The sequence below is a fragment of the Phocoena phocoena genome, chromosome 20 (assembly GCF_963924675.1).
Source record: "Phocoena phocoena chromosome 20, mPhoPho1.1, whole genome shotgun sequence".
NCBI lineage: Eukaryota > Metazoa > Chordata > Mammalia > Artiodactyla > Phocoenidae > Phocoena > Phocoena phocoena.
This window is the reverse complement of record NC_089238.1, coordinates 12,748,828-12,776,003: the sequence shown is the minus strand read 5'-3', so window position 1 is coordinate 12,776,003 and position 27,176 is coordinate 12,748,828. Positions and strand designations below refer to the sequence as shown.

Below are 27,176 nucleotides of genomic sequence, written 5' to 3'. Positions count from 1 at the left end.
TCGCCGGGGGCCAAGGAGGTGTAGAGACCGGATTAGGGGACTCGGGAGGTATAGCGGATGGCGTGTGTCGGGGGGTGGTCCCATTTCGGGATCACGGTTGCCGGAACGAGGCTGCCGGAAGTGCGCTGAGGGGTTTTTCTTCTCCCCGGGAACCCGAGGGGAAACTGAGGCTCGGGGTGGGGCTCGGAACTGGGGGAAGCGCTGAGGCCGCCGTCTTTTCCTGCGAGCAGAAGATGTCGGACAGCGAAGACAGCAACTTCTCCGAGGAGGAGGACAGCGAGCGCAGCAGTGACGGCGAGGAGGCCGAGGTCTGTGGCTGGGACGCTGGGGGAGGCATTGCGCCTGGGGACAGGACCAGGGCAGAACGGCCCATGTGGGAGCTTAGCGGGGATCAGAAGGAGCTCTGGCCTCTGGGAGCTTCCAGGTTGTCGGGAGAGATAGGGAAGTAGGCAAGCCCAAGTCAAGCAGAGGCTCAGGTGCTGGAGACCCGGGATGTTCCAGGTCCAGTGAGATAACAAGTGATGTGTTTGAAGGACTTGGCATATAGTAAGAACTCACTATTAGTTTTTATATTTAGGTGTGTTCAGTCATTCCAGAAATATACTTCTAATGTCTACTACATGCTAGACGCACTTCTTTACCCTTGGGCTACGCCACTAAACAAAACAGATTTTTAGAATCTTTCTTTGCTCTGGTGAAGGTAAACAAACATGACTGAGAAGTAAATCATTTAGTTAGCTAGAAGGCACTCTGGAGAAAAGTAGAGTTGAGAAGGAATAGGGAGTGCTGGTTGCACTTTGAGTAGGGTGATCATGGTGAGTCTGGGAGGGTGCCATTTGGAAAAAGATTTGTGAGGTGAGTGAGTAAGTCATGTCATGTGGAAGAAGGGTGTTCCAGTAATGGGGAACTGCAAGTGCAAAGTTGGGAGCATGTCTGTGGTGTTCAGAAAGTGACAGGAAGTTCAGTTTGGCTGGATCAGAGTGAGTGCAACATAGAAGTAACAGGAGCCAGATCTTGTCGAATCTTAAAGGCTGTGGTGAGGAATTTGTCCTTAACTGAGTGAGATGAAGCCATGAGAAGGTTTTGAGCAAAGGAAGCATGTGATCTAATATTTTGAAAGGATCACTTTAGCTTCAACCCAAAGAGGTCTGTTGAATGTCACTGTTTTAGGAACCAAATAAACATTTCCTGGGGCATAGCTGATTTCAGATATTATTTTATTAGCTATTAGCCTGTTTTATTTATTCCTCATTTACTCGTTTGTTGAACAGGTAAATGTTTGAGCATCTATTGCTATGCTCCAGACACTTCCTAGGCGTTGGAGAGAGTGGAGCAAGGCAAATTTCTGCCTTCACAGAGTTTACACTTAGTAGGCAACAATTACAGACAAACAAAGAGATGGCAGTATGATTATAGAAACGTTAACTTATTGCTTAAGTTAGTTGCCAACACTTGTAGAAATTTCATGTAAAAATCAAGCTCTCTTGCTTTTCTGGGACAATGGGAAGAGCCAGCAATCTGAGTGACACCCACAGCAGCACTTTTCTCAAGAAGTGGCACCCCTTCTTTAAAGTTAGGAATTTTCTCCAGTTCCCGGGATATATTAATTGCCATTTGTCATCATGCAGATTTAAGAAAAGGAAAGATTTCATAAACCTGTGTTCTGGAAAACATCAGGTAGGTGAAGAGTGCCATAGGTTTCCCTTGAGCTGCCCGACTTATTTACGTTTCCTGTTTGCCCTCTGCAGGCATTTGATTGTCAATCTTTGTTGTGTCCTTTGGGGAGTCCTCAGCTTGCCATGGTGGGAATGGGACAAGAGGGAAGATGACACGAAGGGCCTTTACTTGAAGCTGTCTCACTGAGTCCTTGGTCTCTGACTCATGGCTTCAAGACACTTTGCTTGTGGTTAAAGCCTGATGGTAATGAGACCCTCATGAGCTCTCTGTCTTGAGGTGGAGGTAGTTTTATAAGCAGATGGTTACTCCAGGGGATGCTGAGGACGGACTGTGTAAGAGCACGTTCAAGCCCTGAGGTAACATAGAGATAGTAGTGAGAGCTATCTCCTCAGAGGATGCGGAGCCAGGTTTGGAAAGAAGACTGCTGGGACTGAGCCAAGGGGGATGATGACAAGGTTCCTAGAAGTCAGGCTGTGGTCCTCCTGTAGTGTGAATTGTTAAAGTAAGGGACATTGTGGGCTAGTTAGGATTCTGTACTAAGCAAATAGAATTGACCCTTGAACACGACGGATTTGAACTGCTTGGGTCCACTTATTTCTGGATTTTTGTTCAATAGTAAATTGTACTGCATGATCCAAGATTGGTTGAATCCTGAGATGCAGAACCGTGGATACGGAGGAACCTTGTATTCGGAGGGCTGGCCATAAGTTATGTGTGGATTTTTGACTACACAGAGGGTTGAAGCCCTTGACCTCCATGTTATTCAAGGGTCAGCCTTATTTTTTTAGTCATTTTCTGTTCCCAGCCCCAGGCTGGGTGGTGTGTTAGGGACCCAGCAATGCCTGAGCTAGCATGGGCCTTTCACTTAGGGAGCTAGCTCTCGGTGGTCAGGGCTGTGATGGAGGAAGCCCAGAGAATGTGCCTGACTTTCCCTGGTGGGGAGAGGGCAGGCATCACTTCCTGGGCATCACTTCCTGGAAGAGAGGGTATTTTTTTTTTGGATAATTTTATTCTTTTATTAATCTTTGATATATATATGTATTTATTATTAAAATTCAAAGTTGCTATATGGAGAAATAGCTTTGTACCAATATTGTCTTTGTATGTGTTTATCAATAATGTATGAGATTGCCTCCTATGCTCCTTTTCCTTTATTCTCTTGCAGGCAGTAGATGTAGTTATCAGTTGTTTTTAAAATTTCTAGGCAGCCAAAGGACTAACTAGTATCACTTAAATAAAGAAGGCAAATTGTTCCAAAGTAGGAACAATTACCTTCATTATGGAACATAGAGTCCTCATATGAAGGGAGAAGAATTTCATAGCTAAAAGCTTTCAACTACATAAGATTTATGAGTAACTATGTATGTTGTTTCAAAGTGGACTCTATAATTAATGTCTAGGGGTTATCTTTGGTATACGATGGATTTTGATTTTTTAAATATTATTAGATAATATACAAAAGAATATATTTAATTGTATGTAAGTTATGAGAAATAATAAAAAGGAGAGGGTATTTTGATTGAAGTATGAACAAGAGGCAGAAGAGAAAGGCTTTTTATGCTGAGGACCAGCATGGATGATGGACAGTGCTATGAGAGCATGCTGCAAGTGGTTCATTGTGGCTCAAACCTAGCATTTAGGAGGGGGAGCCCAGCGAGGCGGGATGAGAGGGAGAGGCAGAGGGCACAGTGTGCACTCCCAGACCAGGCTACTAGGGAGCTGGTTCTTTACCTGAGGGCAGTGGGGAGCCGTGGCTGTGTTTTAAGCAGGGCACCAAATGACCAGATTCATGTTTTTTTGTTTCGGTTTGGTTTTGTTTGTTTTTGTTGTTTGGCCGCATGGTGCGGCATGTGGGATCTTAGTTCCCTGACCAGGGATTGAACCCGTTCCCCCTGCAGAAGTGTGGAGTCTTAACCACTGGACCGCCAAGGAAGTCCCCCAGATTCGTGTTTTAGGTCATAGTTTCCCAAGACTGTAGGATGTTTTCCAGGTGGGGAGTAATGAGAAGTGCTTTTAGGTGGAATAAGACTAAGACCTGAAGCCACACTGACTCATTTATTTTCTTTTTAGTTGCACACGCTGTCTTTTAATTGTGTCATGGAGAAAGTTTCACTTTAGTGCTACTGTGTCTTGAACACCTTTCTGAAATTTGCTAGTCTCTGTGTTTGGCAGGGAGAACAGGCCTTAGACTTAGCCTGCAGCAGGCAACAATGTCATGTTGGGACTTAGTAACATTGTTTTGCTTTTATCTTTATGGTTACTTTCTGTTTATAACTAGCTAACCTTTAAAGAGTTTTAACTTCCGAAACATTTCAAAACAAAAAAGTTTGCCTCAGAAGTAAAAATTTTGGTGAATTTAAAGAAAATATTAGATAAATGGGTTGTACCGATGTGGACATGGCAAAAAGTCATGAAGTTAATGAGGGAAAGGTTGAAATTTGGGGAACACTGTTTTGTGTGGGTCATTGCCTTTTGTGGTTTGTATGAAAAAGAGGGATTGGAGGCCAAGAGACAAGAAAGGAAGCTGGGGCAAGGATTCAGATTTAGAGGGCAATGTTCTAGCCTAGGCTAGGGGCTGTGCAGATGGGGAAGAAGGGACGGATTGAAGAGATGCTCAAAAAGCAGAAAGGTCAGGAATTTGGTGCCTGATGGGAGCTAGAGGAGGCAAGCACAGGTCTAGGGGAAGACACAGAGGCCAGTTTGGGGTGTGGTGGTTGTGAAGGGCTCAGAGGACATCTGAGGAAGGTATCCAGGAGGCTGCTGGCACAGGAGGGTCTCTAGTTCTGGGAAAAAGTAGGGGACTGGAGACCGATGGGATGTTATCTACAGAGACAGTAAGTGAGATCGTGGAAGGTAAAATGGCCAGGAAGAGAGTGCATGGAGGGAGAAGGAAAGTGGGCCCTTGGTTGAACCCTGGTGATTGAAGCCAATATTTGAGAGGTGAGCACAGTAAAGGGAGCCTGCAGAGGAGCAGGCGGAGAGGTTGGAGAAAAGCCAGGAGAGCGCGATGTGGCAGACACCAAGGGAAGAGCGTTTCCCTGCATAGAGAGTGGTCGGTGGTGTGAGAGGTCTTATAGGTAAGGACCAAAGAATGTCCATAGAATAGCTGTGAGAGGCGGTCAGTGGCCTTGGCAGCAGTGTGGACTGGAAACAGATGTGGGAGTCGTCACAGAGATGTCCACCACAGCCAAGGGAGTGGATGAGATGGCCCAGGGCAGTTGTAGCATGGAGAGAGACAAGAGCCAAGGACCAAACCTAATGGAGTGATAACATTTAAAGGCTCGGTGGAGGCTAGCAAGGAGATCTAGTTTGGGGGGGGGTCAGCTCCCAGATATTGGTTGGGTGGATGGCGGTGCTGTCACTGAGATAGGATGGCTACCAGGGAGGCCTGGCCGGGGTGGAAGGACATGTATGCAGAGCAGAGGGGGCTGTGATCGTCCAGGCAGAGCTGAGGTCAGATTTAGGGGTGGAGAACATGGTGTCTGGATTTGGGGGTTTCAGTACACTGGTGCCCCAACCCTACCTGACCCTGCAGGTAGAGGAGGAGCGGCGGAGTGCAGCAGGTAGTGAGAAGGAGGAAGAGCCTGAGGAAGAAGAGGAGGAGGAAGAGGAGGAGGAATATGATGAGGAAGAAGAGGAGGAAGATGATGACCGGCCCCCCAAGAAACCCCGCCACGGCGGCTTCATTCTGGATGAGGCTGGTATGTGACAGGGCTGGCGAGTGCTGAGCAGAGGCTGGACTTCCACCTTCAGTTCTATTTCTCCAATGTACTTTTTAAGCATTTTCTTTTGGTAAATGTCAAACACACAATCGTAGGGTAGTTTACGGAGCCCCCTTCTGCCATCACGTAGCATCAGTAGTGAACAGCTCAGTGCTGCACCTGTTTTGCTTATTCCTGCTCACTCCCACCCACCACTGGATGATGTTGAAGCCAATCCCAAATACACAATTTAACCCCAAAATATTTCATATGTATTCCTATAAGATAGATCCTTTTAAAACCCAGTTACAATGCCATTATCCTCCTTTAAAAAACTACTAATCGTGAAAAGCTCAGATGACCTAGAAGTAGGCAGCTGGACAGGGTAGTGGAGGCTGACAGATGCAGGTCCCTTCTGGCCTTGCTCTGCTCTTTTCTCCACGTGGCCCTGGGCAAGTTGCTGCCTGCCTGTCTGAGCCTCTTTTCCCCCTTGTACAGGGGGACAGGCAGTTCTGCCGACTTCAGCAGGGATGTTTTGGGGATTTGGGGGACTATGCATGTAAAGCACGTCAAGCTGATGGCAGCCCAAAGTATAATGCCCAGCCTGCAGTAGGCCCTCAGAAAACAGGGTTATTATTTATGTTACATAGACCCACAATGTCTCTGCTGTTCTATAACTGCTTTTCTGTTCAATGCTTGTGGAGGTAGATATAACATAGATAGTTGAGGTTAAATGAGTTAATTCTCGGAAGGAAAGTTTTCTGAACATTTGGCAAGTACTCTAAATTTTAGCTGCTCTCATCATCATCATCTTCACTGTTGAAATATCTGTTTTTTTCCAATGGCTGCACATTGTTCCATTCTGTGATGTGCTTTATTGAACCAGTCTCTTGTGGGACATTGATGTTGTTTGTAGTTTTCAGTAGTATAAGCAGCACTGCCTTGAGCATCTTCATATAACACTTAGACTCACATATGCAAGTTATTACCTAGATCAGGCATTCTTAATCTTTTTTGTACCGTGACCCCTTTTGGAGTCTGGTGAAACCTATGGAAGTGTGATTCCCTGACCCTTCTCAGAATCATGTTCTGAAATGCATTTAAAAAAATATACAGGATTCCAAAGAAAACAATTATATTGAAATACAGTATCTAAATAATAAGAGAACATTGTGATGTATGTGCTTCTTTTTTAGCACATTGAAATAACAAGATTTAGTGGAGGATCTCTTAAGAATCTAATTTTGATGTAACACTGATTGTGAGTAATATTTTGAGATATTTATAGCGGTACTGTGCTATGAAAATATCAGATTTCATGGCTGACACTACGGTGGTTTGTTGCCATTGCGCATAGTTGATGTTGACTAAATTTTGTTGACATAATTGATGTTGACTAAATTTCACTTAGAGATTAGTGAAAATGAAGATGTAGTTTTTTCATCTAACAAACACAGACGTGGCAGATTTTTTACATGGTAAATCCCTATAAGTCAAATTGCTGGACAAATGGGATGCATATTTTTTTTTTTTTGCGGTACGCGGGCCTCTCACTGCTGTGGCTTCTCCCGTTGCGGAGCACAGGCTCCGGACGTGCAGGCTCAGCGGCCATGGCTCACGGGCACAGCCGCTCCGCGGCATGTGGGATCCTCCCGGACCAGGGCACGAACCCGTGTCCCATGCATCAGCAGGCGGACTCTCAACCACTGCGCCACCAGGGAAGCCTGATGCATATGTTTTTAAAGCTTTTTCTTTGGCCAATTATCAGCTCCTGAAAATGTCGCTACTTGATACTCCCACCATCCATACATGAGAATGCTTGTTTCCCACACGCAGGTAAAGAGGAGCGACTTGAAACACCACCCTTCATTTTCTTGGGACCTTCTAACCTGAGAGGAAGCCAGGGAACAGAGGGGCAGGAGATGCTCTAGGTGTTCCTGGTTCTGAGAGAGCTTCGGCCCTTTTCTGAAAGGCTGAGAGGGAGGGAGTCCTTGCTTAGAGAGAAAGTCTTAGCAGATGGGCTCAGATCAAAAGAACGGATAACATGCCATGTGACAGAGATGTGGGCCACTAGGGACACCTACTTGGTGGTGGTGGGAGTGACATTCAGCACTGCCTGTGGCGGTGCCCATTAACATCTACCACATCAGGACCCTAGATCCAGCAATTCCCTTTTAGGAGATCGAGGGATCTCCAGGTACATAAGGATACAAGAACAAAGACACTTGCTCTGATCCTGTTTGCAGTTGCAAATGTTTGGTGACCTAAATGTCCATCGATGATAAGGGCCTGGTATAATGAACTATAGGACAGATAATGAGGCGTGTGCTGCTATGGAAGAACTCCAAGCTACTAGTATTGCTTTAAAAAAGAGGGTGGGACAGAACAGTGTGTTAAAAAGTTGTGTGGAAGGGGACTTCCTTGGTGGCACAGTGGTTAAGAATCCGCCTGCCAATGCAGGGGACACGGGTTTGAGCCCCGGTCCGGGAAGATCCCACATGCCGTGGAGCAGCTAAGCCCATGTGCCACAACTACTGAGCCTGCGCTCTAGAGCCCGCGAGCCACAACTACTGAGCCCGCATGCCACAACTCCTGAAGCCTGCGTGCCTAGAGCCCGTGCTCTGCAACAAGAGAAGCCACCGCAGTAAGAAGCACGCGACCACAATGAAGAGTAGCCCCCGCTCACCACAGCTAGAGAAAGCCCGCGTGCAGCAACAAAGACCCAGTGCAGCTATAAATAAATAAATAAGTTTATAGGGAAAGAAATTGTGTGAAGGGAAAATAGTGGTGGGGGATTTATATGCGTTTCTTCTATAAGGTCAGATTACCTCTAGACTAGAAGCTGGTCACACAGTTGCACCTGAGAAAGGGGACTGACGGGTTAGAAATGGGAGGGAGACTCACTGTACACTTACACCCTCTGTGCACTTTGGATGTTTTCGTTGTGTGTTGTTTCAGTTTTTAGTGTAATATTCAATACATACAAGAGCATGTGTTATGTAGTGGAGAGGTTAAGCGCATGGACCCTGGAGCCAGACTGCCTCTCAGGTATCAGCTGAGAGTCCTTAGGCTAGTTAGGTGACCTCTCTGGGTCTCAGAGCCCTTACTGTAAAATTAGAACAATGGTGGTACCTCCCTTAGGGTTGCCAGGATGATTCAATGAGGAATTTGGGAAGTACTCAGAGGAGGGCAGGGCACACAGTACGCTCTCAATAAGGGTTGGCTGTTACAAATGTAAGCGAATAATAATAAAACCAACAAACCACAAACCCTATCTTTAAAAAAACAAACAAATAAAAAAAACTATATACCAATTTTCCCTTCCCTTGATAGTTGGGAGGGGACTTTTCTGCTTGCTTATTTTTAAAATGGATCTGTGTGTGGTAGGGGGAGGAATGACTTCCAGAGTCAGGTGGATCTGCACATTAGACCTGACCCTGCTGCTTGAGGCAGTTCTGAGGCTTTGGATGAGAGCCTCACCTGTCCGAGCCTCAGTGTGCTGACCTGTGAGGTGGGGATTTGTAGTGCCTGTTGCCCAGAGGAGATGTTTCCTGGGAGCTGTTGTCATGAGGTCATCTTTTCCCTGGATGCCCCGCTGATCACCTGGCGTTCCCGTTCCAGATGTGGACGATGAGTATGAGGATGAGGACCAGTGGGAGGATGGAGCAGAGGACATCCTGGAGAAAGGTGTGTGTGGGCCCCACCTCTGGGAGACCACTGGGGGTGTGGCCGAGAGGGCCTTGAGAGCCCACCCCCACCCCCATGCCCAGAGCCACCCCAACCCACACCCTCCTCACCTTGCTTCTTTCTGTCGTTGCCAGAGAGGCCAGCTCCGCACCCTTTTCCTTTTAGGCCCATGAGTTGGGGGGATGGGGGCTGTGGGGAGAGGACTCTGGGCTCCTAGGGCCCCAGTGAATCCCTTCTGGGGGCTGTGGGGGTGGGACAGGCTCTATCCCAAGATACCCCCCACTTCCTGGGCCAGTGCCACCCCTTCCCTGTTATTTTCCGTTCTGTGCGCCTCATACATTTCGGCTTCTCCCCCCACCACCTGGTGCCTGGCCTTTACTTTTGATTTTCAACCTTCTTGTGTCCCTCCCTTCCCCTTCCCCCAACCCATTGGTTGATTTCGCTGCTATAATTTGGCTCATACTTTGTCTGCCCTCGCCCACCACCACCACCACCACCACCACCACCACCACCACCACCACCTCCTCTTCCTCCAAGTAGAAGAGATTGAAGGTAAGAACCTGAAAAGTGTGCTTCCCCGACCCTCCTCCCATATCCTGACATCTCCTCCTTCCTGCCTGTGGCACCCTCCCTCACCCCTGACCCCTCCCCGGCCCCGGGGGCTCTGACTCACGTAGGGTCCAGAGGCAGGGGGTCTGGGGCCAGGTCTCCAGCAGTTGTTGGCCTGGGAAAGCGTGTATGTGTTTATGTGTGCGTGTATGTGTGAGTGTGAGCATTGCCGGTAGCAGGGTGAAGGGGTTGGGGGGCTGGGACGGAGTTCAGGATGTGCTTAGGCAGTGGCAATGAGATGGGGAACAGCTGGATGTCCCCAACTGCTGGGCCCCATCCCCAAGGAGGACACTGAGAAGCAGGATGCTGAGTAGGCCAGAATAGGAAGGTGAGGGTTAGGGGTTTCCTCAGTGAGGCATGTGCCGCCCCAGGACCCACCTCTGACCCCCTTAACCCCCACCGCTTTCTCCAGGCCCCTGCTTGCTCTTCATCTCCCCTTACTCACCCCATCTGCCCATTTTTTTTGCAGCCTCCAATATCGACAATGTTGTCTTGGATGAAGACCGTTCCGGGGCTCGCCGCCTACAAAACCTCTGGAGGTAAGCAGTGAGGGGAAAGGGAGGTTTGGGGGCAGGTCAGCCCACCCTCCTCTCCTCAACCTTCAATTCTTGTTTACTTTCCCCCTCACACCCCAGGGACCAGCGAGAAGAAGAACTGGGCGAGTATTACATGAAGAAATACGCAAAGTCATCTGTGGGAGAGACGTAAGGGTGTGGGCTGGGCTGATGGGAGGCTGGGAGCAGGTGGTTCCTTTCCGAGAAGGGTCAGGGGTCTGACAGACCCCTTCCTTCCTGACGGCCCTTCTCTCTCCAGGGTGTATGGAGGATCCGATGAGCTCTCGGATGACATCACCCAGCAGCAGCTGCTCCCGGGAGTCAAGTAAGGGGGTGGGACAGGAGGGCCGAGGTGGGAATTTTTACTGGGGTGATGTGCCCACACGGCTCACTCCCTGAAATAAATCAGGTCACAGTGTCACACAGACAGAGTGGTGGATGGTGGGAAAAGAGGGGAAGGGCAGATTGGCACTGTTCTCCTCTCTGCTTATGGATGGAAGGATGGAGAAGGGAGAGGGTGTGGAGGGAGAGGAAGAAGGATGGGTGTGGTGATTTGTATGTTTCATGATGAGGAGACAGTTTCACTAAAAGGCTTCCTTTTCCTCTCTTGTCAGGGATCCCAATCTGTGGACTGTCAAATGTAAGGTATGTGCTCTGGCCTCATGGCTTGGGGGAGGCAGGGGAAAGGGAGAGGCGGCCTCGTTGGGGGGAACTCTCCTTCTGTCTTTCCGGGGTCTCCTTGATCTGTCACTCTCTTCCTTCTGTCTGCCTCTACATCCGTCTCTCTCCCCCCACCCTCCTCCTCCCCTCCCCTCTCCCTCCCTCACTCAGTGTCTCCTCCCTGTTTTTCTTGCTGTCCATTACTCTTGCTCTGTAATCGCTCCATCTCTCTTGCTCCTCCCTCTCTCCTACTTTTTCTTTTTTTTGGCCTTTATCTTTTTTTTGGCCACGCCACGTGGCTTGCAGGATCTTAGTTCCTCAACCAGGGATTGAACCCAGGCCCCTGGCAGTGAGAGTGCCAAGTCCAACCACTGGACGGCCAGGGAATTCCCACTGTCTTACTTTATCTTTTTTGCTTGATGATTCTTTCTTTCTTTTTTTCATTGAGGTATAATTGGCTTACAATATTATGTAAATTTCAGGTGCACAACATAGTGATTCACAGTATTTTAAAGCTACTCCATTTATAGTTATTAGAAAATACTGGCTATGTCCCCTGTGTTGTACGATATGTCCTTAAAGCTTTATTTTATTTTATACATAGTAGTTTGTACCTCTTAATCCCCTACCCTTATCTTGCCCTCCCCCGACTCTGTCTTTCTTGCTGCTGTCTCCTGCCCCCTTTTCTATGTCCTGTTCTCCATCTTGTCATTTCTCTTAAGTCTGCCTTTCTTCTTCCAGATTGGGGAGGAACGGGCCACAGCCATTTCCTTGATGCGCAAGTTCATTGCCTACCAGTTCACAGACACGGTAAGTTGGGTAGGCAAGCAGCTCGTGGGTGAGAGACAGGTAAAGCCCAGAGTGAGGGACAGTACAAGTTCAGGGGTTCCAGATACCCCTTGCGCTGAGCCGCACTGCCTGGTAGGTGAGCTGCTTCAGCTAGAAAATGACTACTTTCTGGATCAAAGTGTTCTTCATGCCTTACAGAGGTACTGTCTTCATTCTTTCTGCATTTCTGGCAGGATTCCCCAGCCTCTGCACCCCTCTGGAAGTCAGCCATCTAGCTCCCTGAGCCTTTTCTGCCTGAGAATGAGTTCTGCCTGTTCACCAACCCTGGTGGGCAGCTGTCACCCTCTTACTGTTCGGTTGCGAGTCCCACCATAGGGCAGTGTGGCTAAGTGCATCACAGAACAGGCCTTTGGGGAGGAGAATTCCTTCCTTCTCTCTTTCACTCAGTTATCAAAATCCACTGAGCTCCTCCTCTGGGCTGGTCCCGGCATTGGGAGATGCTGAGGATACAGCCGTGACCATGCCAGAGCTGGTCCCTGCCCCTTAAGGGCTCATTCACACACAACACACAAAACATGAAGTAATGCTGGCTGCGTGCAAGGCAGCAGATGCTGCATTAAGGGCACAGATTTTTCTTTAGACTCCTGGGTTTTGAATCCTGCCCCTGCTGCTTCCTCACTGTGTGGCCTCTATCAAGCCGCTTCCCTTCGTTGTTCCCCTTGCTTGCCCCTCAGCATCGTTAGGATTAAGTATATTTGAATATGTCCAATCCTTAGCCGGGACTTGTTCTGCAGCTTGTGTTCAGTAAATGTAATTGTTATCATAGGCGTAATTGTTAGTTTTGGAACCAGGACGTGCTGGTTGGTAACTTTCTCACTGAATATGATTTGTGTTAGGCTGAGTGCATAGCTTTTACCTGCCAAAACAGTGGGTGTGTGTCAGTGGGACCAAGTGGACAGTTGCAGGATTTGCAAATCATGATGTTGAATGTGCTCAGACTTCTACCCTATGCCCTGGGCAAGATTCTAGTGACCCCATTTGAGATGGGACTGAAGTGGTACATGTATATCATGAAAGCCAAAATCTCTCCATACGCAAGTTCCATTTTTCAGAAGTAATTACTGTTGGTTTGTGTGTCTTTCCAGACTGTCTTCTCTGCATATTGAAAAATAGGTATTTAAAAAACAAAAGGTATTATATACGTATCATTCTGCAGAGAGCCTTTTGTCAATACCATAGTCCTCTTTCCATGACAGTAAGCATAAGGTGGTTTCCATTTTTCACTATCACAGCGAATATGGAAACAAACGAGGTGCTTTTTAAAAAATTGAAATATAATTCACGTACTGTATGAAAACATGTTGCTGGATTTGGTCTTCTATTTCATTACAGATTTTTGCATCTATGTTTATAAGGGATGTTGGTCTGTAGTTTTCTTAGGATGTCTTTGTCTGGTTTTGGTATCAGGGTAATAATGGATTCATAGGATTAATTGGGAATGTTCCCCCCTCTTCTATTTTTTGGAAGAATTTGTGAAGGAGTGGTATTAATTTTTTAGATGTTTGGTAGATTTCACCAGTGAAGCCATCTAATCCTGGGCTTTGGGTGTGTGTGTGTGTCTGTGAGTGTGTGTGTGTGTGTGTGTGTATGCTTTTTGCTTATTAATTCAATATTTTTACCTCTTATAGGTCTATTCACATTTTCTATTTCTTTTTGAGTCAGTTGTAGTAATTTATGTCTTTCTACAAAACATTCATTTCCTTTAGGTTATCTAACTTATTGTCATGCAGTTATTCATAGTATGCCTTAAAATTCTGTAAGTTTGGTTGGTAGTAATGTCCTTTCTTTCATTCCTGATTTTGGTAATTTGAGTTTTTTCTTTTTTTTCTTGGTCAGTCTGGCTAAAGGTTTGTCAAATTTGTTGATCTTTTCAAAGAACCAACTTTCGGTTTTGATGGTCTTCTCTATTGTTTTTCTAACCTCTATTTTACTTATTTCCACTCTGATCTTTATTATTTCTTCCTTCTGCTTGCTTTGGGATTAATTTCCTCTTTCTCTTCTAGTTTCTTAAGGTGGAAGGTTAGGTTATTGATTTGAAAAAAAATTTGTTCTAAATTGGTGTTTACAGCTGTAAATTCCTCTAAGCACGGCTTTCTCTGCATCCCATAAATTTAGTATGTTGTGTTTTTGTTTTCATCATCTCAAAATATTTTAAAATTTCCCTTACGATTTCTTCTTTGAAGTGGTTACTTAGAAGTGTGTTCTGCATATTTGTGAACCTTGTAAATTTCCTTTGATTTCTGACTTCATTCTGTGTGGTTGAAGAATATATTATACTTGATATGATTTCAATCCTTTTACATTTGAGACTTGTGTTGTGGCCTAACATATGGTTTATCCTGGAGAGTGTTCAGTGTGCCCCTGAGAATTCCACTGCTGTTTGACAGACTGTTTAGCTATAGATGTCTGTTAGGTCTTGTTGGTTTGTAGAGTTGCTCAAGTGTTCTGTTTTCTTGTTGATCTTCTGTCTAATTGTTCTATCCATTGTCGAAGGTGGGGTATTGTAGTCACCAGTTATTATTGGTGAATTACCAATTTCTCTCTTCATTACTGTTGGTTTTTGCTTCCTATATTTTGAGGCTCTGTTGTTAGGTTCATATACATTTATAATTCTTATATCTTTTTGATGGATTGAACTTTTTATCATTATTAAATGTCCTCTGTCTCTGGTAACAATTTTTGTCTTTAAGTCTGTGCTGCTGTTAGTATAGTCACTCCAGCTCTCTTTGGTTCTAGTTGCTTTTTCCACAGAACATATGTTGGATATCTTTCTGTGTCACTACATATAGATCCATCTCATTGTTTTTTTAAGTACTACATTGTATTTCATGGTACAGGCAGACCTCGGAGATACTGGTTCCAGACCCTCACGATAAAGTGAATATCATAGTAAAGCAAGTCACATGAATTTTTTTGTTCCCCACTGCATGCAACAGTTATGTTTACACTATACTGTATTCTATTAAGTGTGTCATAGCATTATGTCTAAAAAAACCAGTGTACATTCCTTAACTAAAAAGTAATTGCTGTTGGGAAAATGGCACCGATAGACTTGCTCCCTGCAGGGCTGTCACAAACCTTCAGTTGTAAAAAACACAATAGCTACAGAGTGCTATAAAGCCAAAGAGCAGTAAAACGAGTTATGTCTGTATGGTCATTCCATAACTTAACAAATCCCTCTTTGGGGGCATTTAAAAATTTCCAGTCTTGTTTGTTGTCTATGCTAAATGGCTCTGCAGTGAATGTCCCTGTGTGGGGGTCATTGCACAAACATGTTTCTGTGGGATAAATTCCTAGAAGAGAGACTGCTGAGGTGGCAGTCATTACTGGTACCAGCAGTCGTGTCTCACTGTCTCTTTTCACTGGCTCGGCCCTCCAGCCCCTGCAGATTAAGTCGGTAGTGGCACCAGAGCATGTGAAGGGCTACATCTACGTGGAGGCCTACAAGCAGACCCATGTGAAGCAGGCCATCGAGGGCGTGGGCAACCTGCGGCTTGGCTACTGGAACCAGCAGATGGTGCCCATCAAGGAGATGACAGATGTGCTCAAAGTGGTGAAGGAAGTGGCCAACCTGAAACCAAAATCCTGGGTCCGCCTCAAGCGGGGCATCTATAAGGACGACATCGCTCAGGTGTCTGGGGCTGGGCTGGGCTGGGGTGGCCGAGGAGGCCAGGGCTCTCTGTTCTGTCCTCCCCTCCTTTCTCTTTGTCCTTTCCAGCCCCCTGACTAGTGCAGAGAGCAGAACCCCACACGGATCAGGTGAAGCAGAGTCTGGACTTTGTTGTGAGCACACAGGAAACGGATGACCATCTTCTGTGCATGTTCTATGCGTGTTGAGTAAAGATCTGAAGGTGGTGAGGGAGTGAGCCACGTGGAGTTCTCGGGGAAGGGGTGTGGCAGAAGGCAGCCCATGAGCTAGGACCGTCACTGGCCGAAGCAGAGTGAATGAGGGTGAGAGTGGCAGGAGATGAGTTCAGGAAGGCAACGGGGCCTGTGTCTCATCCTAGAGCTTTGGCTTTTACTGGAGTCAGATGGGAGGGTTCTAAGGGATACAGTGTGGCTTGGATTTGATAGGATTACGCTGCTGACTGCATTGGGACTAGACCACTGGTTCTCAAGCAGGGGTACCCCCAGGGGACCTTGCACAATGAGTGGAGACATTTCTGATTGTTTCACCTGGGGAGGGAGTTGAGTCTGATATCTAGGGGCTAGAAGCCAGGGGTGCTGCTAACATCCGTCAAGGCGCGGGACGGCCGCCACAACAAAGGCTTACCCAGATGAGAAACCCTGCAATAGACTGGATGGGCCACGGGAGCAGGGAGACCAGTGAGGAGACTGCTGCCACAGCCTAGGTGGCAGGTGATGGTAGGACAGGACTGAGGCTGCAGTAGTAGAGGAGAGGGGAGAGGTCAGAATTTTTGAAGGCAGAGCTGACTGGTTTGCTACCAGGTTGGATATGGGTATAAGAGAAAAAAAAGGAGTGAAGAATGCGTCCCACGTTGTGTGCCTGAGAAGAAGGAAGGATGGAGAGGGACAAGATGGGGAGAGGAGTGGGTTTGGGGCAATCAGGAGGTTAGTTGCAATTATGCTGGGTGTGCGGGACCTTCTAGACATCCAGGTGGAGATGTCAAGATGGCGGTGGATATTCAGTTTCAGAATGGAGGGAAGACAGGCTAGAGAGTGAATTTGGGGGACTTGTCAGCAGTTTCATTTCTTCCCCATCACCCTCTGTCCCTTGCCCTTCCTGGCATCTCCTTTCCCTTTCTGTGTCCGGGGTCAGGAGGGGAGGGCTGGGCCCCTGCTGACCACCTGTCTGGCCTTCTCAGGTGGATTACGTGGAGCCCAGCCAAAACACCATCTCCCTAAAGATGATCCCGCGCATCGACTACGACCGCATCAAGGCCCGAATGAGCTTGGTATCATGGGGATGTGCTGCCAGTGGGGAGAGGGGGTGCTTGATACCCCTGCTGGTGGCCAAGCCCTCGTCCCTCACCCTTCCTACTCATGCCCCTTTTCCTACACAGAAAGACTGGTTTGCCAAAAGGAAGAAGTTTAAGCGGCCTCCACAGAGGCTATTTGATGCAGAAAAGATCAGGTGAGTGTCCTTGGGCTGGGCCAGGCTGGGTGCCCAGAACTGTGGTGGAGGATATGCCTTTGCAGGTTCCCCCACAGGGCTGGGCTCCCAGAGCCATCTGTAGTTTGTGAGTGGTTAGCTTGGCAGTATAGCCTTAGCCATGTTATTTAACATCCTTGTGCCTTGGTTTCCTCTGCTGGAAAGATTATAATAGTAACCCCCACTTCCTAGGATTGTATTGAGACTCAAATGATTTAATATGTGTGTGTACCCAGAACAACACTTGACACCTAGTAAGTGTGATTAATGGTATCACATATTGAAATGAGATTTATCAACACATCAGGCTTTATAAAGTCTCTTACCCTCATCTCCTGATGCCTGGACACCTCAGTTGTGGGTACAGAGCCCCTTCCACTCAGGGTGTCTCCCTCCCCCTCCCCGCTGGATAGAGCATTGGAGCAGCCCAGGGTTTCCAGTGTTCCAGGGCTGCTGGGGGCTCCAGCGGGAGGGCAGGAGAGGAGGAGTTGGAGAAACGAGAGCCAGTGACGCTTTTCCTCTGGTCCTGTTCCGGAAACACATCATGAGCAGCCAGTTTTTCATTCTGTTAAAGGCTGGACTGTAGAATGAGCCTTTTGATTTGCCAGCCTGGGCTAATACCTCCAGGCCAGGCCAGATTAATACTTCACATGCCTGAATTGGACTCCTTTACACCAGTGGTCTCCACCCGTCTGGACATCCCCTGCTGAGCACAAACTAGAGTGACCCTTCCCTGCCCCCCAGTAGCCGGTCTGACGCAGTGCCCAGACATGCGCACCTGAGCAGTCTTGCCTCTTGCCACATGTAGCGTGTGAATGAGAAGATGATTGAGCATTCGGCAGGAGGAGCTCAGCCTGCTCCCCAGCGCTCCGTTTTTGAGAGCGGGGCAGGCTTTCCCTCCCCACTCTAGAAGCATGGGCAGGAACTAAGGTCCCCCTGTCCCACATGCAGGGCCATTAGAGTTAAGCACAGGCTTGGGAGTCCCGCCCCCCTGCATTTGAATCTTGACTCTCAGACTCAAGGGCTCGGCCATGTTGGCCGTGTGGTGTGCCCTCCCTGAGCCTCGTTCTCTCATTTCCCTGGAAACAAGGCTCATATTACTGATGTCATGGGCTTTGGGGAGGAGTCGGTGAGGTCATATGTGTCCATGAGTGTTAACTGTTAGCAGTGTCTGATACTTTGTCTAGCTAGTACTCACCGAGTGCCTGCTGTGTGCCAGGCCCTGTTATAGGGGAAATAGTGAATAAAAGATGCTAAGTCCCCCCCTTCTGGAGCTGCCATTCTAGTTAGGAAGATGGGTCAAACTTGCTGTAGTGGAAAATAAAGCAGGGACGGGGGGCAGCAGGGTGCAAGAAGGTGGGTGCTGTGCGCCCTTCCGTTGAGGCGGGGCCTTTGGGCTTTGTGAGAGGTCACTCTCGCCAAGGGGTGTGTGTTTTGGGAGGGGATGGCTCAGGCATCCTGTGTCCTTTTCCCCCTTTGCCAGCAGAGGAGACTGAGGTACAGCAAGATTCTCCTCTTAACCTCCGCTTCCAATGTTCTCTCCCCCACAAACTCCCAGGTCCCTGGGGGGTGATGTTGCCTCTGATGGTGACTTCCTCATCTTCGAGGGGAACCGTTACAGCCGGAAGGGCTTTCTGTTCAAGAGCTTTGCCATGTCTGCTGTGGTGAGGGTCCCAGAGGGGGTCGTGCTAATGGCGGTGGGAAGCGGGGAGGCCAAGCTTTCTCCCTCCTGCGGTCCAGGCCCCAGAGCAGTGGGTTATCTGGGCTCGTCTTGGATCCTCAAGTTAGGAGCATCCCCTGGGGATTAATCTCACCATCTCTCCAGTCCGCTCAGCTGGGCTGTGACGCTGACTTTCATCCACTTCCTTCTCTTCCTCTTGTCTCTTGGGGCTCAGATCACGGAGGGTGTGAAGCCCACACTCTCTGAGCTGGAGAAATTTGAGGACCAGCCAGAGGGCATCGACCTCGAGGTGGTGACTGAAAGCACAGGTATTTGGTCCTGGTCAGTAACCCAGGCCAGGGAGGGGGCGGCCCATGGTGAGCAGCCCTCAAGTTAGCCCTGTGCCTCCCCCCACAGGGAAGGAGCGGGAACACAACTTCCAACCTGGGGACAATGTGGAGGTGTGTGAGGGTGAGCTCATCAACCTGCAGGGCAAGATCCTCAGCGTGGATGGCAACAAGATCACCATAATGCCCAAGCACGAGGACCTCAAGGTGGGTACCATGCTGCCCATATGTACGTGGTGGGTTGAGGGCATGACGAAACCATGGAGTAATCTTGAGGTCACTGGTTTTAGTTTGCTTAGGGGTGGTTGTGTCTGAGGCTTGTCTAGGCCCAGCATGGTGTGTCTGGGGTGAGGCTGTCTCCAGGTGGGTCTGAGGAGGTGTCTAGTCTGGTGTCATATGTCTTGGGGACAGGCTGTCTCTGTGCGGGGTAAAGGGTTGTCCAGGCTGATGTCCTGAGTCTCCGGGGCAGGCTGAGGTTGGTCCAGGTGGCCTGGGGTAGTCTGTGGTTGGGGGTGTGAGCCTGGAGTGGGTTTTGGCCAGGGTCTTTCTGAGACTACGAGTGGAATCTGAAGATGAGGAGACAGATGGGTTGTGGTGACTTCCCCTGACTTGCTTGTTGTCCTCACACCCGATCCCTAGGACATGCTGGAGTTCCCGGCCCAGGAACTTCGGAAGTACTTCAAGATGGGGGACCACGTGAAGGTGATTGCCGGCCGGTTCGAGGGCGACACAGGCCTCATTGTGCGGGTGGAGGAGAACTTCGTCATCCTCTTCTCTGACCTCACCATGCACGAGGTAGCTAGTGGAGGGCTGGGAGTGGGGTGAATGTGCCAGGAGGAGACCGAGGCCGATGAGCCACGTGGACCCTGCTTCACCCTTTCCCGTCTCCCACAGCTGAAGGTGCTCCCCCGGGACCTGCAGCTCTGCTCAGAGACGGCATCAGGTGTGGATGTCGGGGGCCAGCATGAATGGGGGGAGCTGGTGCAGCTGGACCCCCAGACCGTGGGTGTCATCGTGCGACTGGAGCGGGAGACCTTCCAGGTGTGTGTGCTGCATGCAGAGGCAGGCTTACTCTAGGGGCTTCCTCTCCCTCCAGCTCCTCATCCTGGGAGGTGGCCGCGCATGGTGGCTAAGATCCCAGACTGCGCAGGGTTGCAGACCTGGCTCTGTCACCCATGGCCAGCTGTGTGGTATCAGACAAGTGCGTGTCATTTACCCTCTCTGTGCCTCAGTGTCACACCCTGTAAAAAGAAGATAGCAGCAGCATATACTTCGTTAGTTGTGACTGAATCCGTGACATCAGATGCGTACCCAGGCATTCGGTGCTTTCTCAAGGGCTGGGTGCTGCTGGTGCCTTCCTCCCCTTCACTGTGCATGTGGGAGCCACAGAGCATAAATGCTTAGGACCTTGGGCTCTGGATTCACATCTCAGCTCTGTTGCTCTGTGCTGTATGACCCTGGGCTAGTAACTTGCCCTCTCTGGGCCTGAGATTTCCCCTCTATAAAATGGGAATTGTGACAGCATCCATCTCAGAGGGAAATTTTGAGGCCTCAGTGAAATCTTGTGTGAAGGATTTAGCATGGGTCTGGCACAGAGTGATGGGTAGACATTAGCTATTATGTTAACATCTGTTCCTCTGCTCATCTCTCAGGTCCCTGATGCTCAGTTGGAATGGAGGCTCCTCCCAGAGGGTGTTTTGGAATATGACTGGGGACATTTTCGGTTGACCCAGTGCCTGGGGGGTGGTTCCCTGACATTACCTGCCCCAGAGTCAGGGAGTCTAGACGTCCTGCAGAGCTTGGGACAGTCTCCTACAGGAATAATCATCCCACTGTAGGGAAGCCCTGCTCCACATCACCCCTTTCTACTCTCATCCCCTCAGTATCCCCTCCCCTCCCTCCATAGGTGCTGAACATGTATGGGAAGGTGGTGACTGTCAGGCACCAGGCTGTGACCCGGAAGAAGGACAACCGCTTTGCCGTGGCCCTGGACTCAGAACAGAACAACATCCATGTGAAAGACATTGTCAAGGTCATTGATGGCCCCCACTCAGTGAGTATAAGCTCCTGCCCGTCTGTCACATCTGAAAGAGTTGGGGTGGGGCATGGCCACGAGAGTGACTGTCCTTCCCCATCCAGGGCCGGGAGGGCGAGATTCGCCATCTCTTCCGCAGCTTCGCCTTCCTGCATTGCAAGAAACTGGTAGAGAACGGGGGCATGTTTGTCTGCAAGACCCGCCATCTGGTGCTGGCAGGGGGCTCGAAGGTGAGACAGGCATGGTGGCACCCTGTCTGTTGACCACCTGACTCGGCTCTCTGACCTACCCTGACCCCAGGAGTGACAAGAATGGGCTTGTGGAGGATTAGGAGGGCAAGTGTCAGTGTCAGGTCCTTGGCAAAGTATGGAAAAAAAGGGTTATTGGGATACTGAGCTATTTACCAAATAATTTGTTCATTCAGTTTTATTGTGCACCTGTTAGGTGCTTGACACTGGGGGTACGGCAGTGAACAAGACAGAAAAACCTCTGCCTTTCTAGTGCTGTTGCTCTGGAGACGAACAGATAAATAAATACATGCATGATACACCTGGGGCTGATGGCAAGCACTGTGAAGAAAAATAAAACGGGACAAGGAGACAGAATGATGGGCGCTGCTCCAGATGGCATTGGAGCAGAGACCTGAAGGAGGGTCAGAGAGCCACCTGAATGTCTCAGGGGAAAGCAGAGTTCCTGAGGTGGGATTTGTAGGGAAGTTGTACAGAACCAGGTATCAGAAAGGAAATCAAACCTGGGATCTGGGGAGCTGGGACCAGGAGATGGTTTTCTCAGGCCCTGCAGGTGGAATGCTGAATTCCCATGGCTTGCAGTTTCTGTGTCACTGGGGGTTTAAATTCCTGACTACCACATTTTAGTCTCACTCCTTGCCCAAGGGAGGCCTGGGCCTCTTGATTGACAGGCCCACAATGGCATAGGGGTGACTGTTTTCCCAAAGGGAAGTTGAGGCATCGTGACCAGAAGGAGGGAGGCATGGCTGCTGGGCAGGTTCAATCAGGAACTGTTCCCAAATGGCAGCAGGCAGTGTGGTGTGGGGGCTGGGAGCCTGTCATCCAGGCCCTGCCTTCCTTTTCACTTCTTGCCCTTTCCCCAGCCGCGAGATGTGACCAACTTCACAGTAGGTGGCTTTGCCCCTATGAGCCCCCGGATCAGCAGCCCCATGCACCCCAGTGCTGGAGGTGAGGGGAATTTGGGGTGGGGATATGTCTGGGGGGTGGAAGAGAGAGGCTGTTCAGCCCACACTCACTGAGTGTCTGCTCTGGGCTGGCCCGACCATGATGGGGCTCACAGCCCAGGGGAGACCTGACCCCTACCACAGTGCAGCCCAGGGTGGCTAGGGCTGTGATGGGAAAGCCCAGGGCTCTGGTGGTGGGCCCCCAGAGGAGCCTCCTAACCCAAGGGTGGAGGGTGAAGAGGGGGCTGGAGGGTACCCTGACTGTGGGCACAGCACATGAGAGGATGGCCCCAGGGACTGGTGACAGTCTTCTTCCCCAGGTCAGCGTGGTGGCTTTGGCAGCCCGGGTGGTGGCAGTGGCGGCATGAGCAGGGGCCGGGGGCGGAGAGACAACGAGCTCATCGGCCAGACTGTGCGCATCTCCCAGGGGCCTTACAAAGGTGACCTGCAAGACTGTGTGGAGGCCTGGGGAGGGGCACGGTGAAGGAGAGCCCACCCAGCCTGACCTCCTGCCTCCCCACCAGGCTACATTGGCGTGGTAAAAGATGCCACGGAGTCCACAGCCCGCGTGGAGCTGCACTCCACCTGCCAGACCATCTCAGTGGACCGTCAGCGCCTCACCACGGTGTACGGGCCAGGTCAGGGCTGGGAGGGAGGTTGTTGGGTAGTGCAAGGACCCTACTCACCCCACTTGTTCTCTGTGTCTACAGGGGCTCACGGCGCCCGGGCGGCATGACCTCGACCTATGGGCGGACACCCATGTATGGCTCCCAGACGCCCATGTACGGCTCTGGCTCCCGCACGCCCATGTACGGCTCTCAGACGCCTCTCCAGGATGGTGAGCACTCCCACGGGACGGGGATGAGGGGCAACGTGGGGGGATCTGGAGGCAGGACAGAACTGATGGACACACATCTCTCCCATTCCAGGTAGTCGCACCCCGCATTATGGCTCTCAGACGCCCCTGCATGATGGCAGCCGCACTCCTGCCCAGAGTGGGGCCTGGGACCCCAACAATCCTAACACACCGTCACGGTGAGGGCCAGGAGCTTGGGGGCTGGGGCAGGGTTTCCTGAGCCACTGGGTGTGTGTGCCCATGTACGTGAATGGTTCTGCTGTGTTTCTGTGTGATGGACGGGTCTGTGTGGTCCACCCTGTGTTCTCTGCTCTCAGCTCCAGGCTGGTTATGTGAAGGGGTAGGCAAGGCTGGGGCTGGGGGCAAAGTAATCTCTCCAGCTCCCATCGTAGTAGCATGCTGTGGTCAAGACCTGGGCTTGGAGACAAATTGTGTGATCTTGGTCATGTCACTTTGGGCAACCTCATCTCTATTTCCCAAGTCTCCTCACCTGTGAAATGGAGGCCTCTGGATGGGGCTGTTTGTGAGGATGAAGTTGCCTTGGTTTTGCCTGGTGTTCAGCGCTGTTCTGGAAGCATTTGCTATATCATTGCGATCACCACAGTCATTCTCAACAGACGTCTCTCCCCAACAGGGCTGAGGAAGAATATGAGTACGCGTTCGATGATGAGCCTACACCATCCCCACAGGCCTATGGGGGCACCCCCAATCCCCAAACACCTGGCTACCCAGACCCCTCGTCCCCGCAGGTCAATCCACAATACAACCCACAGACGCCAGGGACGCCAGCCATGTGAGTCCACTGGGGCTAGGCCTTATCACCCGCTGTCCAAACCCTCCCCACTGCCACCACCTCCTTCTCTCCCCTTCTAATGCCCCCAGCTAATGCCCCGCACCTCTCCTTATCTCTGCAGGTACAACACAGACCAGTTCTCCCCCTATGCCGCCCCCTCCCCGCAAGGCTCCTACCAGCCCAGCCCCAGCCCCCAGAGCTACCACCAGGTGGCGCCAAGCCCAGCAGGCTACCAGAACACCCACTCCCCAGCCAGCTACCACCCCACCCCCTCGCCCATGGCCTATCAGGTACTGCTCACTTGGCATGCCCTTGAGGGTGGTGGGCTAGGATGGGCCTTGGGCCTATAGGGACAACCAGGCCAAATAACCTGTTCCCAATGACCCCATCCCTTTTTCCCTACAGGCCAGCCCCAGCCCAAGCCCTGTTGGCTATAGTCCGATGACACCTGGAGCTCCCTCCCCTGGTGGCTACAACCCACACACGCCGGGCTCAGGCATTGAGCAGAACTCCAGCGACTGGGTGACCACGGACATCCAGGTGAAGGTGCGGGACACCTACCTGGATACACAAGTGGTGGGGCAGACAGGCGTCATCCGCAGTGTCACGGTAAGCGCCCAGGCTGGTGGGTGGACGGGCATCCTTTCCTTTGGGGTCCCCAGTCTCTCTGGTTACTGTTTTCTGTTTTCTTTTTAACTGTCTATCCCCATTTTCCAGTACTCATTTATAGCTGGAAAAATAGATGTGGAAAGGTTTGGCATGTAAGCTCTACAGGCCAGGGACTTCTGCCTTTTGTGCTCATGGCTGGGCCCCCAACGGCCTGGGACAGTGACTGGCACCCAGGAGTGTGGTTACTTTTTGACATACTCTTCTAAGATCAGTTCAGTAACATGGACTAAGTGCTCCTCTGTGCCAGGCTTCGGCTTAGCGCCAGGCACCCACGCCCCCCAGGCGTTCCCAGCTCCAGCTCTGCTGGCCTCTCTCCATTCTTCTCAGTCACTGAATTCTCTGCAGCCTCAGGGCCTTTGCTTATTACTTTTCCCTGTCTAGAGAACTCTCTTCCTGCCATTCTTTGTCTAGTTAACTCCTACTCATCCTTCAAGAAGGCACTTGGGCTGTCTCAGATCTGTCTCTTATGGGTCCATGTAATTCTTTTTCATGTTATCTACCTGTTTAAAAGCTTAAAGTTTACCCTGGTGTGGTTCTTTGATTACCAAGCCTATATTTTCTTCCCAAGTAGCCCCAGTTCCTAGATGAGGGACTGACACCTTGTTGGCCCCTCAGTAAATATTAATTGAATTAATTAAACACCAGAGAGGAAGACAGCTCCAGGCCCTACCCTCACAGATTTCACATTCCAGCGAGGGAGACAGACATGTCTCCAGACAGTGACAGCCCAAGTGGCCAGAGCTGGGATATAGGAAGCCCAGAGGGAAAGGGGAGCTATGTGAACCCAGGGAGGCACCTTATCCAACTTTGGAAGGGATCAGGGATGGCTTCCGGGAGAAGGTGACATCTGCGCTGAGACCTGAAGAATGAGCAGGAGTAAGCCGAGAGCAATGGCTGGGGAAGGGGTTGAGTGTGTTCTAGATAGAGTGCACGTGCAAAGGCCTGGAGGTGAGGGAAAGCCTGGCACATTTGGGGGTTTGAAGTCTCTTCATTGTGGCTGGAACATAAAGATTCAAGGGGGAAGGTGAGTGATGAGGCCAGAGGAGTGGCTGGAGCTGGTCACATGCCAGCCTGGGGAACTTGGATTGTGTCCTGAGGGCACTGGTAGTTGGTGGAGGAATCTAAGCAGGGGAGTGGTGGGATCAGATCCGTGGTTTGGAATCAATTCACTATGTTGCTCTGTCATAGTTGGATCAGGGGCTGGGAGCCCAGAGGGAGGTCAGGCTGTACTATAGGGCTGTGGGGAGGAGAGGAAAGAGGGAGGTGGGAGAGACCCCTCAGGAGGCTGAATGGACAGGCCTCAGAGCTGGAGGTTGTTGGTGAAGTTGCTGACTAAGACGAGGTCTAGAGCTCTGGCTGGTGCCGGGGACCATGAGGCCATCCTTGAGACGGAGACCCAGGATGAGAAGCGAGTGTGGGGAAGAAACTGAGGCCAGTTTGGGACACGATGAGTCAAGAGCCTGAGAAACAGTCTCCCTTTTGGCCTAAGTTAGCTTCATGCTGGAGCTTTCCTTGCTGATCTGATCACCCTGCCCCCATACACCACAGACCCCAGGCCTTGGAACCAGGCCCAGCCTTCACCTTTCCTGCCCCTGTGTCACTTTGGGAAAGTGACTTCTTAGAATAAGCCCTGATCCTATGTCCCTTGAGGGGGGGGGGGGGTGGTATCAGTCCTGTGTTGGGAGCAGGCCAGGCTGACCAGGCTGTCCCCACCCCCAGGGAGGCATGTGCTCCGTATACCTGAAGGACAGCGAGAAGGTTGTCAGCATCTCCAGTGAGCACCTGGAGCCCATCACCCCGACCAAGAACAACAAGGTAAGGGAGGACAAAGGGATGTGGGGGCATTGGGCTGCTGCCAAGGACCGTGACCCCATGTGTCATGTCGTCCCCGCCCCCCCCAGGTGAAGGTGATCCTGGGTGAGGATCGGGAAGCCACAGGTGTCCTGCTGAGCATTGATGGCGAGGATGGCATAGTCCGCATGGACCTTGATGAACAGCTCAAGATCCTCAACCTCCGCTTCCTGGGGAAGCTCCTGGAGGCCTGAGGCAGGCAGGGTGGACTTTGGCAGATGAATCTGGTAGATGGAGAGTGTCCCTCCTTCCTTTCCTGGCCCTTGGCTCTGACACAGGATCTGGGCCCTGGAGCAGGGCTAGCCGGGTTGATCAGGATTTCTTTTATTTTCCTTTCTGGGTTCCTGTCTCCCTCCCTGATATTCATGGGAATCAGAGTAGAGTCGACAGGGACAGTCCCCACCTTCCCCAGCTTTCTTTTGTGTTACGATCTTTCAATAAAAAGCTGTTTGGTCAAAAGTCGTGTGTGTGTGTGTGTGTGTGTGTGTGTGTGTGTGTGTGTGTGTTCTGGTTTGTAAGTGGGGTCATTTGCAGACCCCACTTACTTCCACGCTGTGTGGTCTTAGGCAAATAACAGTCCTACAAAAGCCTGTTTCCCCATCCAGAAAATGATACTCTCTACCCCAGAGGGCTGTTGAATGTTTAAGACATTGGAAAGAGATTATTAGAACAGAGCCTGCCATGTGATTGACAAGTTACATCTTACTCATGCTCGAGTTAAGTGAAAATCAGTGAGTATCCCTCAGGAAGCCTAAATTGCTCCTTTGGTGCAGGTTACAGCATTTGATAGTTTTTTCTCTTGAGCCCACATAGCAGTGACACCAGAACTGCTGTAGCTTGTGTAAGGGCGTGGGGATGGGGAGCAGTGTGGAGAGTGGGCTTAGTACTTGACCTTCCTTCACTTTCCTCATTTGATATTCACA

The 27,176-nt window shown here is 50.3% G+C and overlaps 1 protein-coding gene across 2 annotated transcripts; it reads left to right on the top strand.

Moving 5' to 3' along the window:
* Positions 1-154: 154 nt before the first annotated feature.
* On the top strand, positions 155-26,706 carry SUPT5H (SPT5 homolog, DSIF elongation factor subunit). Of its 2 annotated transcripts, XM_065899714.1 has the most exons (29): positions 234-308; positions 5,213-5,378; positions 9,000-9,065; positions 9,606-9,617; positions 10,144-10,213; positions 10,310-10,378; positions 10,488-10,553; positions 10,843-10,873; positions 11,630-11,698; positions 15,117-15,368; positions 16,564-16,653; positions 16,762-16,832; positions 18,409-18,514; positions 18,746-18,839; positions 18,928-19,064; positions 19,497-19,652; positions 19,752-19,898; positions 20,764-20,910; positions 20,997-21,122; positions 22,004-22,088; positions 22,405-22,524; positions 22,609-22,711; positions 22,795-22,922; positions 23,014-23,119; positions 23,575-23,733; positions 23,855-24,023; positions 24,139-24,342; positions 26,122-26,217; positions 26,304-26,447. In XM_065899714.1, the coding sequence occupies exons 1-29, from the start codon at positions 234-236 to the stop codon at positions 26,445-26,447; spliced, it is 3,264 nt and encodes a 1,087-aa protein (XP_065755786.1). The 2 variants fall into 2 exon arrangements, with proteins under 2 accessions (XP_065755787.1, XP_065755786.1); XM_065899715.1 differs by lacking the exon at positions 9,606-9,617 and having other exon boundaries at positions 155-308; positions 26,304-26,706.
* Positions 26,707-27,176: the final 470 nt, after the last annotated feature.